Source organism: Erythrolamprus reginae, chromosome 1 (assembly GCF_031021105.1).
Source record: "Erythrolamprus reginae isolate rEryReg1 chromosome 1, rEryReg1.hap1, whole genome shotgun sequence".
In the NCBI taxonomy this organism is placed as follows: Eukaryota; Metazoa; Chordata; class Lepidosauria; order Squamata; family Dipsadidae; genus Erythrolamprus; species Erythrolamprus reginae.
In genome coordinates this window covers 269,970,493-269,991,823 of record NC_091950.1, presented here as the reverse complement: position 1 = coordinate 269,991,823, position 21,331 = coordinate 269,970,493, and the positions used below count along the sequence as shown (strand labels likewise).

The 21,331-nt window shown below is 46.0% G+C and overlaps 1 protein-coding gene across 1 annotated transcript in view; it reads right to left on the bottom strand.

Moving 5' to 3' along the window:
* Positions 1 to 6,431: 6,431 nt before the first annotated feature.
* Positions 6,432 to 21,331, bottom strand: part of FBXO9 (F-box protein 9) — a 29,876-nt gene continuing 14,976 nt past the window's right edge. The window contains exons 8-13 of the mRNA XM_070732993.1: positions 20,019 to 20,137; positions 17,600 to 17,690; positions 16,533 to 16,628; positions 16,094 to 16,187; positions 14,980 to 15,134; positions 6,432 to 7,658 (exon numbers count right to left, since the gene is read on the bottom strand). Coding sequence (XP_070589094.1) covers positions 7,550 to 7,658; positions 14,980 to 15,134; positions 16,094 to 16,187; positions 16,533 to 16,628; positions 17,600 to 17,690; positions 20,019 to 20,137 — 664 coding nt within the window. The 3' untranslated portion in view covers positions 6,432 to 7,549. The remainder of the gene's footprint in view (positions 7,659 to 14,979; positions 15,135 to 16,093; positions 16,188 to 16,532; positions 16,629 to 17,599; positions 17,691 to 20,018; positions 20,138 to 21,331) is intronic.

Here is a 21,331-nt window from a genome sequence, read left to right as displayed (position 1 = left end):
AGAGGCACCTTGTTCCACAACAGTAACTGTGAGAGAGATCTAGAAGTCCTAAGGACAACCAGTTAAATATGAACCAGCACTGTGCTGCAACCGACAAAAAAAAAAGCCAAAGCAGTCCTAGATTGCATCAACAATCAAGATTGTGTTTGGTAAGAAAATACTTGAAATACTGAGTCCAGTTTTGGTCACCATGATACAAAAAAGAAGTTGAGACTCTTGAAAGAGCTCAGAGAAGAGTAACAAAGGTGATTACAGGACTGGAGGCTAAAACATATGAAGAACAGTTGCAGGAATGTGTACGTCTAGTGAAAAGGACTAAAGGTGACACGATAGCAGTGTTCCAATATTTTGAGGGGCTGCCACAAAGAAGAGGGGACAACCTATTCGCCAAAGCACCTGAAGAAGCAATGGATGGAAACTAAGCAAGGAGAAAAACAACCTAGATCTAAGGATGTTCCAACACTGGATGCTTTTAAGAAGAGATTGGACAGCTATTTGTCTGGAATGGTAAAGGACCATGATGCCATCCACATAAGCAGAGGGGTCAGGGCGGAAGCAAGGGGGTCATACATGCTTGTGGGGCGGGCATGGGGGGAGCACACATTTCATTTGGGGGGTTAGACCATGAGCTTCGGGCACTCTGGCCAGAATAGGTTAGCCATCACTGATATAGGATCTTCTGCCTGAGCAGTGGATTAGACTTCCAACATTATTATTCTGTATTCTGTTAGAAGCCATCAAGTCTGCCAAGGAATGATGCTGAGCAGTTATATTAAAGGCAAAGGTTCCCTTCCCACACAGGCCATAGTCTTTCTGACTCTAGTTATGTTAGGTGTTTTTAAATCATAGACTGCCATCTACTGGCAGTTTATACTCATATTTATTACAAATCAGCCTCTGTAGTCCATTTTATTGATAGCCACCCACATCCTTATTTTTATTGGGCTAGTTCAGAGGTAGGCAAGTTGGCTCTTCTATGATTTGTGGACTTCGACTTCCAGAATTCCTGAGGCAATCATGCTAGCTCAGGAATTCTGGGAGTTGAAGTCCACATGTCATAGAAGAGCCAAATTTGCCTATCTCTGGGGTTACTTGAGTGATGAGTGACGGCTCTTCTCCGGACTTGTGGGTGGGTTCCAAACATTCGGCTGCAAGAAAGGGAGTCGGAAGACAACACTTCTTTTTCCCAGCCCTCCCTCACTTCCTTTCCCCCACTGTTTTCCTATTTACTTTTGTATTTCATATTTTGTTTTTCAGCAAAGCTGAAGTAAGATCCCAAATGCAGTTGTGGTGCTTTATTTCATTGCCAAGCTATATAATGTCTTCAGCAGAGTTTAAGGGAATCCCTTCATCCTATATCCAAACTACAGATATTCAGTACTATTACATAGGTGACTAATGTTTAGCTAGTCACTAACCTACCTTTGTTCTTAGTTCTCCAGTTTATTTATTTCGTACATTTTGCATATACAGTGATATCTCATCTTATGAACTTAATTGGTTCCGGGACGAGGTTTGTAAAGTGAAAAGTTTGTAAGACGAAACAATGTTTCCCATAGGAATCAATGGAAAAGCGATTAATGCGTGCAAGCCCAAAACTCACCCCTTTTGCCAGCCGAAGCACCAGTTTTTGCGCTGCTGGGATTCCCCTGAGGCTCCCCTCTATGGGAAACCCCACCTCTGGACTTCCATGTTTTTGTGATGCTGCAGGGGAATCCCAGCAGCACAAAAATGGGTGCTTCACTGGCAACGGAAGTCTGGAGGTGGGGTTTCCCAGCAAGGGGAGCCTTAGTGAAATTGCAGCATCGCAAAAACACTGAAGTCCTTGAAATCCCACCTCTGGACTTCTGTGTTTTTGTGATGCTGTGATTTCGCTGAGGCTCCCCTCGCTGGGAAACCCCACCTCCGGACTTCCATTGCCAGCGAAGCGCCCGTTTTTATGCTGCTGGGATTCCCCTGCAGCATCGCAAAAACACGGAAGTCCGGAGGTGGTGTTTCCCGTGGAGGGGAGCCTCAGGGGAATCCCAGCAGTGCAAAAATGGGCGCTTCGCTGGCAACAGAAGTCCGGAGGTGGGGCATCCCAGTGGCGGCAGCTTGGGTTTGTAAGGTGAAAATAGTTTGGAAGAAGAGGCAAAAAAATCTTAAACCCCAGGTTTGTATCTCGAAAAGTTTGTATGACGAGGGGTTTGTAAGAAGATATATCACTGTATTCTAGTCTTGCTGCTACTTACATTTCTTGTTTTTTTTTTTAAAGTTGAGCTCCTAATTCCCTCCATATTGTTAACATGTTAATATGTCCAAATATTATTTGAAAAGTTTATTTCTTAATACAGTGCATACATTATCTAGTAATTCAGCTGGTTTTGTCATTTCAAATAAATTGGGAGGGAGGTAGGGGAGAGGGAGGAAAAGAAGAGAAATGAAAACATACAGCCTTCAAAGTGTAGGCCTCAAAGCCACTTAATTGCCTTTTCTGTGATCTAGGAGTCTTTTGCTCAAGGTTTAACATTCTTTCAGAAGGAGCCTGCCAGAGCCATGTTTATAAATAGTCCAGCTAACAAGTAACAGGAGCCAAGCAACTGTGAGATAGCAACCTGCTATTCTGGCACAAGGCATTACACAACTGTTGCATTCCCCTCATCTACCTTACCCTGCCCGACACTAGGGAGAACAATTAAGGGTGTTTTCCTACCAGCAGGTGATGCTCAGAGCCTTTCCTTAACATGTCCTACCTTTAAGTAGCTAGGATGGCACTCTTACTAGACCTCATTGCCCATATGTCCAATGAAGTTACAAAAGTAGGCCAATGTTCTGTCCTGTCCACTGGTGGTCTTGAGAAAAAATATTTGTGACTGGCCATGCTTTCTTGCTACATCATAAAATAATCCTGGGGTTTTAGTATTAAATTTTATGTTTGGGTTTCTCATTGTTATATCCGTATTTCATTCCTGTTATGTAAGTTGCCATGAGCCTACGGAGAAGGGCAGAATAGAAATCCAAACAAACAAATATTTGGGCTTTGCAGTCTTAGTAAGTGAATTAATCTGCCCCCCCCCCCCCTTTGGGGAAAAAAAAGATTCGCTTTGAAAAAAATTACATTTAGTCTTCTTAAGGTTATTAACTCTTTTATTCCACTGCTCAAGCGCTTGCAGTTCTATCACTAAAGGCTTTAAGTCAACATACTTATAAGAGGTGTAGCAGGAGTCTGCAGCTGTAACCAGATCAGATGTAATGGATGGTGCTGACAAAGGGAGAAATGTGATGGACTACATTAAACTGGTATTTTCCCTGTAAGGGAGGAACACATCCAAGGAGTGGGGAGAGACAAGACAATACAACTGAAAATTGGATAGCAGAGGAAGAAAATGAGGATAGATTCTCCCTAGAATCTCCCAGGGCATGTCTATTAGGACGAGGTCAGTAAGGATTTAGTCTGGCAAGATTCTGTCTATTGGTATGAGCAAATGAAGAGCCAAATTTTGCCAGGATTTTTCTGTGTCTTCCTTGGATTGGGTTTAACGTCATTAAAACCCTGGCTTCTTTTAGCATGTATGATACATATTATGAACACATAAGAACATGGGGATCAGACTTAGTCGTGCTTGAATCCAATGACCATGGCTACAAAGGTCCCTGCAAGCAACTATCATTCTCCAAACGTGGCCATTACCAAGTCATGTTAGTACCTCGTAGGATCAAATTTATTTATTTTATTTATTTATTATTTAGATTTGTATGCCGCCCCTCTCCGCAGACTCAAATGTGAAGCAAATAAAGGTAGAGGTCATCTCTAAAGATTGAAACTCAGAAGAAGGCCCATTTGAGGGATCATGGAGTCTGAATCTCTTCATTAGTTAAAATCCTGTGTTGCAACACAAACAAACTTGAATTTTCCAGAACAAACCATTTGATATTGTTAAAACTTGATGAGAATGCTGCTAAGAGCCTCTATGCGCCATTCTCTGGAATACATTCCAGTGGGGCATTATTTCACACACACACATCATACTTTCTCACAACCCATTTTGTAATCCGTGAGACAGATACACAAACACATGATTTTAAGGAGATATACATTAATAAATATTTCTGGTAACATGGCATTTGTAGCAGTGAAGCATGAAAAGACATTATTTTCACTTGTAAAAAAACCATTCTGATAGAGTGACGTTGAATAATTTTTTGTAATTATTCTGTTTTCATTTTGCAATAAAAAGGTACAAAATTTATCAGCTTATCATTTTTTATTATCCTGTAGGGTTATCTGATAGTGGCAAAAAATGAGGGTTCCTTCAATCCAGTTAAGAGTCAGGGTCACTCACCTCATTTAGGAGCAGGCATTTCCAGCTCTACCACTCTTTTCGGTTTTTTGCCCTTTTCCCTCCCAAATTGCCCATTTGGTCAACTGTTGATCTTGGAACAGGAATAAGAGATTCAGAAGATAAGTGAAGTCAAAAACACGGAGCCAAAATGACCAGTGGCACAGTGTACCTTGTACTCTGAATACAAATTGATGCATGTTGTATGGCTCAGCATATTTTATTTTAATCAGAAAAGTCACGGAAGATGGCTACACCTTTTGCAATATTTGTATTTGTATTTATTTAGATTTGTATGCCGCCCCTCTCCGCAGACTCCTAAATATACCTTTAGGTGTTACTGAAAGTGATTTGTATTAGGTGTGTGCAGGGCGGATTCCTCTTATCTGCTGCTACCGGTGCGTGCACACACTACACACATGCCCCCAGCGTGGTTTTGCTTCCATGCATGCGCATAAGCAAAAACACACTCAAACCTTGCGAAGGGGTGTGTGCAAGAGAGATTTTGGCATGTGTGGAAGCAAAAAATTGCAGAAATCTCACACGCGGAAGCGTCCCCTTGCAAAATTTTGCTTCTGCGCTTGCGCAGGAAGCAAAGGAGAAAAAAAATTCAATAAAATAAATGGTGGTGCCTGAAGGATCAGCACCGGAGCGGTCGTGGGCAAATATATTTATTTATTTATTTAATTTATTTAGTTGCATGCCGCCCCTCTCTGAAAATTGTGCAGTCTGGCAGCCGCTACCAAGAGTCACCTACCACACTGGTAGCAAGCCACCACTGGTGTGTGCACATTGGTTGTATCACCTCAAAATAGTCTTCATGTTTACCAGGCTACACATTTTGCCTTTAGGCATTTTTTCATCAGTCTAACACAGGGGTGTCAAACTCAAGGCCAATGGGCCGCATCTAGCCCATGGGGTACTTAGATCTGGCTTGCATGGCTGCCCTGGAAACAGTAGAGGACTGGCTTGTGGTACCTCTGCCAGCAAAAATGGAGCTCGGGAAGGCTACGCAGCTGTCCCAGGATCTGTTTTTGGCCACAACAGCCTTCTGCAGCAAAAATAAAGCTCAGCTCCGGGCTAGCAAAATCAAATGCTTTCCCTATTGCATTTGAGCATGCAAGAAGGGACAGGAAAGGAGAAAGGGAAAGACAAAGATGGGAAGAGAGCAAGAAAGGAAAAATAAGGAAGGAAGCCCTTCCACATGAGCAAAGCCTTGAGGACCTACCCAGGCCTTGAGGCGCCCGAGAGATTTCTGGAGCCTTCACCAGCCTGAGCGCTCTGTCCTTTAGATCCCAATGGGGCCAGAGCCGAGTGGGGCCGGAACTCCTGGGAGGTGGGCAATGTCCCGGGGCTGCACGCATGTGCTGCAGCAGTCATGTCCCCAGTGCGGTGTCTTCCCCCGAGGGGAAAGCAAGTGAAACAGATCAATAAAATGCTTCAACCCATTTCACTTGCCCTCCCCTCCACCTTGGGTCCTGCATCTAGCATGCAACAGGAGGGAAGCACCGCTTTTGGGCCAGGCCAGCCACTGGGTGGGCTGGCGGCCCTTGGGTCAGATGCTGCGCTGGAGCTCAAGACCAGTCATGCCCATCTAGTCACAGAGATCCCACTGCAACCACCCAGCCAAGCCCACCTGGCTGCTGTGAGTTGCCTTAGACTTACATGCCACTGTCACTTTGAGGGCAACCATAATGCTGATGTGGCCCTCAATGAAAATGAGTGTGATATCCCTACTTAGGACAAGTAATAATTTAGCTGAATAAAAAGATTCCATGCATTTGGTTGTTCTGGATTTCAGCCAAGACAAAATCTGGAGAAATCTTACAAACTGAGGTGGCCATGCCTGGTGGCCTTACCCTCGTCCTCTATACTGCATGTATTCCTGATAATTCTCTCAGTGCCTAATTCTCCTTAGCCCTCTATCTGTTCAACTCATCAAGCCTCTTCCCCAATCTTCCCAATAGGTTACTTCCTTTGGGGACTGATGGCATACAGTTAAAAGGGCTTATCCGTCCTGAAGTCTTTATTACTTTCATTATGTCTGTTGGCTTATTTTTCCGCAGACTGGCTAGTAACGAGTACTCAGCATGGTAGGCAACACAGATCATGGAACTTTAAACAAAGTGATCTTTATTTCATCCATATTCTCCCCCGAAAAGAAAAAAATGACACAACTTGGTAAAAGGAAAACATTTAGAATGGTGAGTTGTATGAGTAAATACATATTTATGATAGGTGAAATACAGCAGTCGCATCCAATTCCCAAATTACATACGCAGGAGAAGCAGCACACAGTACCTGAACATCTGTAGGAGTCCCAAAAGAAAAGATCAAGTGTTACAAAACACCTAAGAGGTGTACAGTATTTTTAGCAGTTAGGAGAAGAGCTAAAAACAAAACAAAGCAAAATGCAGCCCTGTTTATTTGCATAAGAGAATTCAGATGATACACTTTAGTGTTCACTTCCAGGATTAAGAAGACAAAGGCAACCAGTCCAGCAATGTGGCTGTCCAGTCATCATCTACTTGAAGCCTAATAACATCTGAAGTGACTATGTTGATTATTTAAAACCAGATAATTTTAAAAAATGACATCGGAGGTAAACTTTCACCTTTTGCTTTTTCTTCTCCCCCCCCCCCCCAAAATAAAGCTGCAGTTTATGCTGAAATCAGCATCTCTACCTGAAAGGTAATCCCAAAACATGAATTTTTATTATACATTTATAGGCCACGCATAGATGCAGGACAAATTCTTCACATTTTGAGCCTTCCCCAAGCACGCACACAATGTTTTATGTACAGCAGTATGTTTATAACAATTCCTGAACTTAAGGTGCATAGGCAGATGAAGCCTTACTTTGTAGAGAACAGCTTATAAATTTTGCTCATAAAATGAGATGGCAAAAATGCCTTGTATCTTACAAAGTCTTTTCACAACATAAACAATTTTAAAATAAAGTGTAAATTTGACATCAAAACCAGAAAGATAACCCTGCCACCCTAAATCAAATGTATTTCCAGTATATATTCTTCCAAAAAGATCTCCCAATTTTAAAATAAAATTCATATATATATATATATATGCATATAATGTGTGCATGTGCACGCATGTATATACACACACCTCCATCCATACAGGCGCGCGCACATACACACACACACACACTCACATTTATAACTTAAGTGTTTTTTTGCTGTAACCTCTTTCATGCAAGAAATATGAACTTCTTAGAGAGGCCTTTCTGAAACTGCAGTAAAGCTCTTCACTCGTGCAAAGAATAAAGGGGTGTACATCTTGTCAATGTCAAAAGAAGAGACTGCTGTCTCACCAGTCGACCTAAAAGAGAGAAAAAAGTGATAAACATGTCTGTCCTTGCCTAAAAGGAAGAAAAGGGTCATTTCATGTCAAGTGATCTGGCGGTCCCTGTTCGGCCATCATGGATTTTGATGAAATCTTCTGTGATCATGCACACATCTTCAATGAACATTGGTATCTGATGTAATACATGCGGTGATGTAAGCATTTATTTGACCCCATACTGCAGCCTTCTACAGTATGACTTCAGCTGAGGTTCCAACAACGAGACATATCATCTCCGGCAATATTTTGTTGAGAGAAACAAAACCTGGACATCTTGTACAACTTTTTATGCTGTATTAAACAAAATAATAACATTCTCATGTACAATCTCCATCTAGATATTTTGGAGGCAACCTCGCGCCGGGTGTATGGGAAGCAACGTGAGGGAGTCACCATACAGAAGTGGTTTATTTCCCCTCCAAGAGCCCAGAGAAAGGAAAACCACTGAAAGGCTCCTCTGGCAGCCCAGAAAAGCCCGAGTTCGCTGGGATTAAAGGGGGAATGGCAGGAAACTGACTGGGCATTCGTGCCACTCTCAAATTTCCTGGGAAATTTTTCCGGGCTCGGGTTCTTAAGTAGAAAATGGTTCTTACGAAGAGGCAAAAAAATCTAGAACACCCATTTCTTATCTAGAAAAGTTCTTAAATAGGGGCATTCTTAGGTAGAGGTACCACTGTACTTGGTTCCACCAGTTCTTGCTTGCAGGCAAATTATATTTTTGCAGATATTCCAATGCACTATTGTTCTTACTTTGTCATGCTACTATTTATAATCGGTCTGTACAATGTTGTACCACTAAGTAGGTAGTCCAATATTTTTTCAGCTTTTTTGCAGAACTATAGTTTCCTTTCAAATCTGCAGTAGAACATGTTCCAGTCGTCTGCCAGTTGCTGATTTCCTTCAGCTTGGGAAGGAGGTTTGCCATAACCGGTGATGTTTTTAAGAGTTTTCCACATGTTTCCTAGTTCATTTGTTGAGAACGGATTCCTTAGCTTTTCGGAATAGCTACTTTTTGCTTCGCTATCTCCCTCGTTAATACATTTCTGGCCTGATTATACCTTGATGATGTTTCCTTCAGTGAGTTTAGACTTTAAGATCTTCTTCACTCTCTTGATTTATTCATTTCTAACTTTCTTCTTGACTTCAGTCAGCTTAATGTTACCAGCCAAGATAGTTGTAATGATTGTCTTCATCCAGCGTTGAGCAGTGATTCTATTCTGGATGGAAAAACTCTGGTTTTTCCATTGAGTTTCAAATTGTCCATGTAAAGAAGTGAGACAAGTCTGGCAAATATTTTGATGTTTGATTGCCCTGGCTAGATTTGTTCAATATTATTGACCAAAATTAGATTTATTTGCGTAGGAAATTAAAATCAGTATTCTGCTTCATCTATAAGAAAATATCTAGTAAACATTTCAAACTATCTAATTACAAAAGGATTTTAATTCACTCAATGGAATTTCCCTTTCTTTTCTTTTTCTTACATATTGATAAACAACCAAATTCTTCCATCACTCTATTCTGCTGGCAATATTTGGCTAGTTAGATGGAAACATCTAGAAACAATGTGATATTACACACAATTCTCACTTTTCAGATACAGTGGTCCCTCGATTATCGCGAGGGTTCCGTTCCAGGACCCCTCGCGATAATCGATTTTTCGCGAAGTAGCGGCGCGGAAGTAAAAACATCATCTGCGCATGCGCGCCATTTTTTTTCATGGCCGCACTGTGCAGATGGTGGGGTTTGCGTGTGGGAGGTGGGGAAGACCCTGGGAAGGTTCCTTCGGCCGCCTAGCAGCTGATCTGCTCGGTAGCGCAGCAGCAGCGAGGAGCCGAAGATTGGAGTTTCCCAGCCGCCCACGCAAAGGGGAAACCCCATCTTCGGCTCCTTGAGCTACCGAGCAGATCAGCTGCTAGGCGGCCGAAGGAACCTTCCCTGGGTCTTCCCCGTGGCCTCGGATCCTCGCTGATGCCCGCCCGCCGTTTGCCGCTCGCCTCGTTCGCCGCTCGCCTCGTTCGCCGCTCGCCTCGTTCGCCGCTCGCCTCGTTCGCCGCTCGCCTCGTTCACCCGCCTCGTTCACCCCCCGCTCGCCTCGTTCACCCCCCCGCTCGCCTCGTTCACCCCCCCGCTCGCCTCGTTCGCCCCGCCTCGTTCACCCCCCGCTCGCCTCGTTCACCCGCCTCGTTCGCCACTCGCCTCGTTCACCCCCCCCGCTCGCCTCGTTTGCCCGCCTCGTTCGCCACTCGCCTCGTTCACCCCCCCGCTCGCCTCGTTTGCCCGCCTCGTTCGCCCCCCCGCTCGCCTCGTTTGCCCGCCTCGTTCACCCCCCCGCTCGCCTCGTTCACCCGCCTCGTTCGCCACTCGCCTCGTTCACCCCCCCCGCTCGCCTCGTTCACCCCCCCGCTCGCCTCGTTTGCCCGCCTCGTTCGCCACTCGCCTCGTTCACCCCCCCCGCTCGCCTCGTTTGCCCGCCTCGTTCGCCACTCGCCTCGTTCACCCCCCCGCTCGCCTCGTTTGCCCGCCTCGTTCGCCACTCGCCTCGTTCACCCCCCCGCTCGCCTCGTTTGCCCGCCTCGTTCGCCCCCCCCCGCTCGCCTCGTTTGCCCGCCTCGTTCACCCCCCCGCTCGCCTCGTTCACCCGCCTCGTTCGCCACTCGCCTCGTTCACCCCCCCCGCTCGCCTCGTTCGCCCGCCTCGTTCGCCACTCGCCTCGTTCACCCCCCGCTCGCCTCGTTTGCCCGCCTCGTTCGCCACTCGCCTCGTTCACCCCCCCCGCTCGCCTCGTTTGCCCGCCTCGTTCGCCACTCGCCTCGTTCACCCCCCCGCTCGCCTCGTTTGCCCGCCTCGTTCGCCACTCGCCTCGTTCACCCCCCGCTCGCCTCGTTTGCCCGCCTCGTTCGCCCCCCCCCGCTCGCCTCGTTTGCCCGCCTCGTTCGCTCGCCCCGTTCACCCGCCGCTGTCGGGACACCCCCCCACCCCAGTACTTTGAATCCCGCCGCTTCTGCTGGATACGGGCGATGGGGGGGCGAGCTGCCACAGCCCTGGCTTCCGCGCCGCTGGTCCCACCCACCGCCCGTATCCAGCAGAAGCGGCGGGATTCAAAGTGCTGCGGTGGGGGCGGCTTTCGGGACAAGCCGTGCACAAAGGCCGAGGCGAGGCTGAGCAGGAGAAGCCAACCAGCGAGGCGGTGGGCTAGGAGCCGCAGGCGAAAGGAGCTCGGGCATCGGAGCGCGGCGCCAGGCATTGTTCTCCGGACCCCGCCCGCTCAGCCCGGCTGCTGGATTCAAAGTGCTGGGGTGGGGTGGGGCTGTCAGGACAAGGAGCGAGGGGGCTGCGAAGGGGCGCACGCGGCAGAGCTCCGGCGGAGGAGAGGTGGCGGGGAGAAGCTCTCTCTCCCTCCCCCCCCCCGGAAAAAATAAAGCAGCCCCAGCCAAAGACGCCCAGCGAGAAAGAGACCTCCGAGCCGGACTTGTTGCTTCTGCCTGCCAAGAGAGCCGGGCGTGGGCAGCAGCCGAGAAAAGTCGGCGCGGAGGTCTCTTTCTCGCTGGGCGTCTTTGGCTGGGGCTGCTTTATTTTTTCCGGGGGGGGGGAGGGAGAGAGAGCTTCTCCCCGCCACCTCTCCTCCGCCGGAGCTCTGCCGCGTGCGCCCCTTCGCAGCCCCCTCGCTCCTTGTCCTGACAGCCCCACCCCACCCCAGCACTTTGAATCCAGCAGCCGGGCTGAGCGGGAGGGGTCCGGAGAACAATGATTCAAAGTGCTGGGGTGGGGGCTGTCAGGACAAGGAGCGAGGGGGCTGCGAAGGGGCGCACGCGGCAGAGCTCCGGCGGAGGAGAGGTGGCGGGGAGAAGCTCTCTCTCCCTCCCCCCCCCCGGAAAAAATAAAGCAGCCCCAGCCAAAGACGCCCAGCGAGAAAGAGACCTCCGCGCCGACTTTTCTCGGCTGCTGCCCACGCCCGGCTCTCTTGGCAGGCAGAAGCAACAAGTCCGGCTCGGAGGCCTCTTTCTCGCTGGGCGTCTTTGGCTGGGGCTGCTTTATTTTTTCCGGGGGGGGGGGAGGGAGAGAGAGCTTCTCCCCGCCACCTCTCCTCCGCCGGAGCTCTGCCGCGTGCGCCCCTTCGCAGCCCCCTCGCTCCTTGTCCTGACAGCCCCACCCCACCCCAGCACTTTGAATCCAGCAGCCGGGCTGAGCGGGAGGGGTCCGGAGAACAATGATTCAAAGTGCTGGGGTGGGGTGGGGCTGTCAGGACAAGGAGCGAGGGGGCTGCGAAGGGGCGCACGCGGCAGAGCTCCGGCGGAGGAGAGGTGGCGGGGAGAAGCTCTCTCTCCCTCCCCCCCCCCCGGAAAAAATAAAGCAGCCCCAGCCAAAGACGCCCAGCGAGAAAGAGACCTCCGCGCCGACTTTTCTCGGCTGCTGCCCACGCCCGGCTCTCTTGGCAGGCAGAAGCAACAAGTCCGGCTCGGAGGCCTCTTTCTCGCTGGGCGTCTTTGGCTGGGGCTGCTTTATTTTTTCCGTGGGTGGGGGAAGAGGGAGAGAGAGGTTCTACCCACCACCTCTCTCCACCGCCTCACGGGGGTCGCGTGAACGTGCTACATACATACTGTATTGCATAGGAAGCCTAGGAAGACGAGGCGACACCGGCCGCCGTCGAGATAGAGGAGGAAGCGGATCGGCGCTCCGCCCCGCCAGGGTTCCTCTCCATGAGGGTGTTCGCCGAGCTGCCCGTCTTCAATTCGCCGTCTCACCCGGGCTCCCGATCCTGCTAGGCGGCGGGGAGACTCGGCGGGGAGCGCGCGCGTCAGGGACCCAGAGCGCCCTTGTGGCCGCCCATTCATGCTGCTCCGTCGCTCGCCATGCCGGTTTCCCCTCAGGAGACGCGCCTGAGTGGCCTTTTTGCTGTTCCTCTCAAGAGTTCTTGCGGGGGAAAAGCCGCTAGCCGGCTTTCGGAGCTCCTCCGCCATCACCCGGCTTCTGGTAGAAAAAAAAGAGAGAAGGCTTCTACCAGAAGCCGGGTGATGGCGGAGGAGCTCCGAAAGCCGGCTAGCGGCTTTTCCCCCGCAAGAACTCTTGAGAGGAACAGCAAAAAGGCCACTCAGGCGCGTCTCCTGAGGGGAAACCGGCATGGCGAGCGACGGAGCGGCATGAATGGGCGGCCACAAGGGTGCTCTGGGTCCCTGACGCGCGTGCTCCCCGCCGAGTCTCCCCGCCGCCTAGCAGGATCGGGAGCCCGGGTGAGACTGCGAATTGAAGACGGGCAGCTCGGCGAACGCCCTCATGGAGAGGAACCCTGGCGGGGCGGAGCGCCGATCCGCTTCCTCCTCTATCTCGACGGCGGCCGGTGTCGCCTGGTCTTCCTAGGCTCGCCACCCTCCCACGCGCTCCCGAGGCCGGCGGGGAGATCCTTCATGCCCCCTGCCCGCCGTCCCCGGCTTCTGGTAGAAGCCTTCTATCTTTTTTTTTGTGCGCTTGGCGAGGAAAGGCAGGCGGGGAGGAGGCAACGGGGCCAAAGGTGGCCGAGGGAAGCTCGGCTGCGGTCGAGAGAGGAACGGCTTGGGCTCGCCGCAAGAAAAAAAAGAGACAGGCTTTGAGTTTTGGCTGCGGGGGGAGGGAGTTAGGAAAGTCCTACGTACTTCTCCCCCCGCAGCCAAAAACTCAAAGTCTGTCTCCTGCCGCCCGGTTTAGCCAGGACACGAGCGGCGAAGTGACACCCCGCCCGCCCACGCTGTTGCCAGCTTCGCTTCCCAGCTGGGAAGCTGCCCCAGCAACGCGCGCGGGCTTGGGGGACACCCCACCTCCGCTTCCCAGCTGGGGAAACGAAGCTGGGGTGTCCCCAAGTGCGCGCGCGTCGCCCCGCCCGCCCACGCCTTTGCTGGGGCCGCTTCCCAGCTGGGAAGCGGAGCTGGGGTTTCCCTGCGCTCGTGCCGCCCGCCCACGCCGTTGCTCGCGCCGCCGACCCAGGGAAGCCTCTGCCCGGCGGGGAAACTCCACCATCTACGCATGCATGGAAGGGCACGCATGCGCAGATGGTGGAGTTTACTTCCGGGTTGAAAACTCGCGATATAGCGTTTCGCGATGATCGAGATCGCGAAAATCGAGGGATCACTGTAGTTGTATTTACAGTGATCCCCCGATCATTGCGAGGGTTCCGTTCCAGGACCCCTAGCAATGATCGGGTTTTCGCGAAGTAGCGCTGCGGAAGTAAAAACACCATCTGCGCATGCGCAGATGGTGTTTTTACTTCCGCAGTGCTAGCGAGGAGCCGAAGATTGGGGTTCCTGGGAAGGGGACTCAGCTGGGAAGCGGCAAACTCCTCGCTGCCGCTCGCCCGCCCTTTGCCCGCCCACACCGCTCGCTCGCGCCGCTTCCCAACTGAGTCCTGAAGCCAATTTGCTTCAGGACTCAGCTGGGAAGCGGCGCAAGCAAACAGCGTGGGCGGGGCGAAGGGCGGGGCGAGCCGCGGGCGCGCGGGCAGGCAGGCGGCGGACAAGCCGTTCGCCTCGCGCCGCTTCCCAGCTGAGTCCTGAAGCCAATTCGCTTCAGGACTCAGCTGGGAAGCGGCGCAAGCGAACGGCGTGGGCGGGCGAGCCATGGGCGCGCGGGCAGGCAGGCGGCGGACAAGCCGCTCTCTCGCGCCGCTCGCGCCGCTTCCCAGCTGAGTCCTGAAGCCAATTCGCTTCAGGACTCAGCTGGGAAGCGGCGCGAGGCGAACGGCGTGGGCGGGCGAGCGGCGGGCAGGCAGGCGGCGGACAAGACAAGCGGCGGGCGCGGCAGCAGCGAGGAGTTTGCGTGGGTGGTGGGGAAACTCCTTGCTGATGCCCGCCGCTCGCCCTCCCGCCAGCAAGAGGGGGAAGACCCAGGGAAGCCGCCCAGCAGCTGATCTGCCCGGCGCCATCTACGCATGCGTGCCCATAGAAAAAAGGGCGCGCATGCGCAGATGGTGTTTTTACTTCTGGGTTCAAAAATCGCCATATAGCCGTTTTGCAATGATCGGGATCGCAATACCCGGGGGATCACTGTATTTTTATATTACAAAATGAACTCTAACTCTTCTAATCTTACAGGCTCCAGAATAAAATGTAGTGATGCAGACATTTCTTACTACATAAGTGGTATGATTATGTGCTATAAATGTCTATATAATTCCTTTTGTTGTCAAGTTTTGTTACATGTTGTATGAAGGCACAAAAGTGCTTGTAAAAAAGGAAGAAATAAAATATCTTCTATTAGCTAGGATTGAAAGATTAGGTTTCAAGGATTTAAAAAAATAAATAAATAACATTTGGGGAAAAAACCTTACTTGTAAGTTATGTGGCAAGAATGATGAATCCAAATGAGTTTATTAAATTTCTGACGGCCACTGGAATTCAGCTGTAACCCTATATGAAAACTGTGATCAGTTTCTTGCACAGGGACACGACAGAAATATCTGAACTTGTGATAGTCAATTGGTTTCTACACAGCAAACAAGAAAAGAATAGGCTGTCAAGAATATGCAGCAAAAGATAACTACTAAATCTGTATCCTAGTTAAAAAAGATGTTACATTTTAAAGACATTTTCATTTATACAAAATATTCCGGTACTAATAAACCATAATAAGCAATATCCTATGCTAATGGATAAAATTAAAATACAATGATCCTATTGTAAGAAATGATAAAACACAGAACATGTTTATTGTCTGAATGAAAATCAGCATTGATACAATTGTGAAAGATATATTTTTCTACATCAGTTTCTTCTAGGAGTCTATGAATGCTGATTTTCATTTAGACAAAAACATTTCTGCATTTATAAGTGTATTTTTCTACAGAGTGATATAAAATATAACATGATACTTAAAAATAATATAAGTATCCTACTTCTAAAACTAGACTTTTAAATGTTGATAGTGAAAATATTAAGCATCTATGAAAATTACTGAGTGGTAGAAAACAGGAAAAGTCTTATTAATTTCTAATATGCCTAGCCTTCAATTTTCCCCTTAACTTTCAACACTTCCTCAGTCTTTTCTTCTTCACCTTCTAGCCCTTAATTCCAAATAAGTCTTATCTTTAAATTTATAGTTTGTCTTCGCTAGTTCAAAGCAGGAGGAGGAAGAGCAATTAAAATTATAAAACAATGTCCAAAGATGGATGCAGAATCCTTATATTTCACTACTTTCTAGATGTGCAAGAATTTTAAATTTGTTTTTAAAGTTCTTCCAAATTTTAAAAGAAAAAAATATGCCAAAAGATAGTTTCCTTTAAATTCAGAATTTAAGAATATCTGGACAGAGTATTTTGCAAAAAGAACTAGTCCAAAGTTGCATTTTTACTTAATGAATTACCCTGAAGTACAATATTTATTTGTGTTCTTGTTTTATTAATCAGTTGATTACTTTTGACCATTAATATTTTCTTACATAAATACCTCTTCCTTCTTCTTTGTCATTACAGCAAATACTTTGGTTTGATTGTCTGTATCCTGGGAAAGGCGATAATGTCCAAGCAGGATTGCATCAGTTCTGAGATTTAGAATGAAAACATATTCATTCAAGTGCTAATAAAAACACTGCTGGTATTAAATTAGGTCCAAGAATTAATAGGATTTAAATTAATAATGACCAATTTAAATCCCTAAGATTCAAAGAGCTTAAAATGAAATTATAATTAATTTTAGATTGAAACCACGATTTTCTTTCATCAAAGATAACTTTAAATGTAGTTTCCAAATAACACTCTTTAGTCTAATCATCTAAGCAATCAAAAATTATAGTCGCTTTACTATAAAGCTCTACTAATTATTTTTCATTAAAAGTATCAGGGATCCCTTAGACAATATAATTATTTAATTCAGATGTTGAAGATACCTTGTGTTTTTAGTCCGTAATCGAGGAACAATAGACTGAGGTTCTTCTGGAGTTGTTAGCATTATTACTTGGCCATCTGGGAAAAATCTCAGGTACCTAAAAGAATTGTTTAACATTTTCCCAATTTGGTTTTGTCATAAAAATGTATTAAAAATAACAATAAAATGAAGAAACATCTTTCCCAACAAACATACTTTAGGTAAAAACAAATATTAATGTACAAATGATAAATGTAAGGATACAAAAGGCTTTGCACAAAGTTCCAAATATATCTGACTGTTGCTCAATTTCATACAGAAATCAGGTTAGTTGTATGTCAGCCTATGCCTGAATTAGGAGCAACAGGCTCAAATGCATGTATTACTCACACGTGGATACAATGAGCAAACTGTCATGCATTAAATGTGGGACTCATTTTTTTGTCCACCAAAAAAAAGCCAGATAATATATGAAGTATTAATCAATCGGGAGTGTTCTGTTTTTTCTGGGTACAAAGAAAAGTGAGCTTTTCATGTGGCTTTTCCCAAAGTCTCCAAGTATAAAGAAATTAAAAGTGAATGATATGGATATGAAATTAAAAAAAGCTCTGAATCCTCACTGCATACAAAGAACCTTGTCACAGAATGCACCAAAAGAACATGTCAACAGAACTTCATGATTATGATGAATCAGTTTTGTTACTGGAATTATTCCAGTAGTGGATTATTAACAAGAAGATTAAATACTAGGGTATCAAATTATCATTCAAAAACAGCTCATTTCAGGATTTAATTTACATACTATAATCTAGCTCCGTTTATTCATAGCCTGGAAGTCATGGAAAATTCAGAGTTTGGAATCCCCACACATTTTTCTCCTAATAATTTTTAAATACTTTAGAAATGTCTAAAAAGCAGAATTATTTAAAAAAGTGTCGCAAAATACATGGCTCTAATCTAAACCATCATTACTTTTTACACACATGTAATCATTTTAATTCACTATATATCTTGGCTGCAGCATTATATGTGAACTGCATTGGAAGGAAGGCAAGAGAGATAATTGAATTTATTTTAAAATTACTGTACCTGTAGTAGTCCACTTGGTGCCATGCCCGATAGAAACCATCAAGAGATTGTTCTCCTTGACGAATGTATGTTGTCTTGCTGATATATACCCCTACAAAATAGTTACCTGCTTATTATACTTTAAATATTCAATTATGTATATTTTAGGATTCTGAGACAGCATATTACAATTTTCAATCTTCTTTGCACACATTTAATTTACCAATTATAATCTCATCTATTACAATTATTATATCATTGCATTGAATTATATAATTCAATTAATATGCATTCAAATACATGATATATTTTTTCCTTCAAATTATTATCTTTAAGTTGGAAAGTCTTGTTATATTTTTGAAATAAAGATTGCTGCGCAAACAAAGATGATATAGAGCATCTACTTGAAAATCATACAGGAAACTGAATTCAATAGAGGCAGGAGAGAGAAAGAATAATTCTTGGTGTTTACACACTGATTAGTTCTTACTCTCAGTGAGACAAGAGTTACATAAGTAATTCCTTCTCCTCTCACCTTCCACATAGGCTCACCTCAATATGTGAAAAGCCAGAATAAGATAGATGGGACTAATAAAGTTTTACACTATTCTCCTTTAGGTTTGAGGAAATGGTCACATATAGAGTAGGCATAATGTCTAAACAGGGGCAAGTGCTAGGCATACTTGGCTGGGAATAAAGTACTTCAAATTACTAGAAGTCACACATAATAATCATTCATGCACTCATGCCTAAAGGCTTCTGTTCATCTTTTTTCAATCTTTCTCTTATCTTTTCTTCTTTGTACCCTAATCACTCAATTAGTTTGTTTCCCTCTTTCTCTCATTTCACTTTTCTTCATTTTCTTATTGTAAATGTTTCTTTCCTTTCTGCCATTTCCTCTATGGTACTATTTCTTTTTTAATTCTGTTGGAAGGAGCAGAGGCTTTCTTCCAACCGAATACTATTTAAGTGTTTACAGAAAAAGTGAATTAATTTTGCAAATGGAGCACTTTATTTATAAGCAATTGTTTTAATGAATAATTCAATTAACTTTTTTCATGATCCTGTCTTTATTACAAAGCAGCTTCTGGATATACCCACACACAAATTGAAACATCTTTATTGAATTAAAATTTTCCTTATTATCCAGGAAAACTGTGTCCTTGCCACTTTGTTTTTGGGAGGGCTTCATTAGCAATTCCTGGAAAGATCCTTCCCAGAGAATAGCTCATTAAAAGCAAATATCCCAATTATTCTATTCAGTAAAAAAGTTTATTACAAAGGTGATTATATGTTTTTTTAAGTGCAACTATATTATAAGGCCAAAGTATATATTTACAATGCCAATAATTGTTAGTACAGTGATCCCCCGGTTATTGCGTCCCCAACCATTGCGAACAGGGTAATTTGCGATTTTTTAACCCGGAAGTCAAAACACCATCTACGCATGCGTGCCCTTTTTTTCTATGGGCACGCATGTGTAGATGGCGCCCGGCAGATCAGCTGCTGGGCGGCTTCCCTGGGTCTTCCCCCTCTTGCTGGCGGGAGGGCGAAGCCCCCCCCAGCACCCCGCTCGCCCGCCCTTCGCCCTGGAAGTTCGCCAGGAGTCAGCGGAGAACGGCGCGCCTGCTTTAAAATGATCGGAGCCGGCCGATCGTTTTAAAGCAGGCGCGCCGTTCTCCGCTGACTCCTAAAGCGGGGGAAGCGATCGGAGCCGGCTCCGATCGTTTTAAAGCAGGCGCGCCGTTCTCCGCTGACTCCTAAAGCGGGGAAGCGATCGGAGCCGGCTCCGATCGTTTTAAAGCAGGCGCGCCGTTCTCCGCTGACTCCTAAAGCGGGGGAAGCGATCGGAGCCGGCTCCGATCGTTTTAAAGCAGGCGCGCCGTTCTCCGCTGACTCCTAAAGCGGGGAAGTTCGCCAGGAGTCAGCGGAGAACGGCGCGCCTATATTAAAACAAATGGAGCTTTCCAATGAGTCCCGAAGACAAACGTCAAACTTCCGCGTTTGTCTTCGGGACTCATTGGAAAGCCGTGCGGGTGTTTTAAAACGTCGCCGCCGACATGGGGGGCTTGCTAGCACCCCCCAAAACCCGGGTTGGGGGATTCGGGGGGGTGCTAGCGAGCCCCCCATGTCGGCGGCGACGTTTTTAAAACAGCCGCACCGCCCCCAATCTTCGGCTCCTCGCTAGCGCTGCGGAAGTTAAACACCATCTGCACATGCGCAGATGGTGTTTTTACTTCCGCAGCGCTACTTCGCGAAAACCCGCTCGTTGCGGGGGGTCCTGGAACGGAACCCTCGCAACGAGCGGGGGATCACTGTAATCCCAAGTATGTTTCAGTCACATTTCCAACCAATCTTTCCATTTATAATCAGAAACTATTGATGTAATTATATGGCCCCTGATTTTCCTGATTATCATTTCAACATTGCTGTTTCTTACCATCAAATCGAACTCTAGGTCTTTTCACAAACATTTCCCTCCACGAGGTATAAGGAACCATTTTATTACATGTCCTGCCCCAAACTTTCAAACAAGCCTGACGCCAGATTTCAGGATCCCTGGAAAAAAGACGGTGTAATCTGACTATAGAAATGTTAACACAAACAAGAGTTTCAGAAATATTGTATGTTACTGATTATCAAACAGTGCAAATGACAGTTGTATGCAGGGGTGGGCTACTGCTTGGACAGGGGGGAACGTAGTGGAGTAGCAAAAATGGAGCTCCACCCCAGAGCACCCAATTTGCACTGAAAGATCTTGAATGAAAATGCAGGGCGTCCTGCATAAGCCACGCCCACTGTGTGGTAGTAAAAATTTTGGTAGCCCTTCACTGGTTGTATAGTATCTTTAAATGAGATTTTATTATTTGGTTTTAAATAAATTTTGGAAAATTGCACTTTGATAAGATTTAATTCACCCTGTTCCCTCCTTCATCAGTTTTGTATTCTGTGTGTGCATAGGCATATGCTTTAAACTTAATTAGACTAGAATCAGATATCATAATCGATGCTAGAATTATCTTTAAAACTCCCCCCTTTCTGTATATATGCATAAGTGTTATACGTGCCAAATCAGAATAACAAGAGCTTCTCGTGCAACAAAACATTATGGAATACAGTAATATGCTCAGCAGAGTTTTATTCGGATGCTTAATTCAAAATCACTTTGATCAAATCTTGGAACTGAATCAAACTGCATAGAAAAGTCAAAACAACTTTTGTTCCAAATTGAGTTGAATAGTTAAATTTAATTAAGTTAACAGATGAAATCAAATCAGCTATTTGAAATGAAATCAATCTGCACACCTCCAATAAATTTTTCAGAAGAGAATCCAAAGACTTAGAGAACTAGAGATAAATTGCCTCAATACTTTTCCATTAATGGAAACATATAACTACTTTCCATCACTAATATTCACACTTTCATAAGTTTCTGATTTTTTTTAATACTTGTTTTTTATTTCATAATTTTTTACTTTCATGATTTTAAAACTATAATCTTAAGGTGGCCTTGGTTTTTCAGAACAAAATTAAAAGAATTAATCACTGAATAATTTACATTTATAAAAGCATTACCTTAACTTACCTAACTGCAGCAATAGTAATTCATTTAAACATTTTAAAGGAATACATTTATTATTTTACCCTAACAGATTTATTTGGTAACTCGCTGTGAATAGTGCCGGATAATTAAGTTTTTAGTTGTTTTAGTGAAGCTTCTTTATTAGTTAACTGACTACATCTTTTACCTAA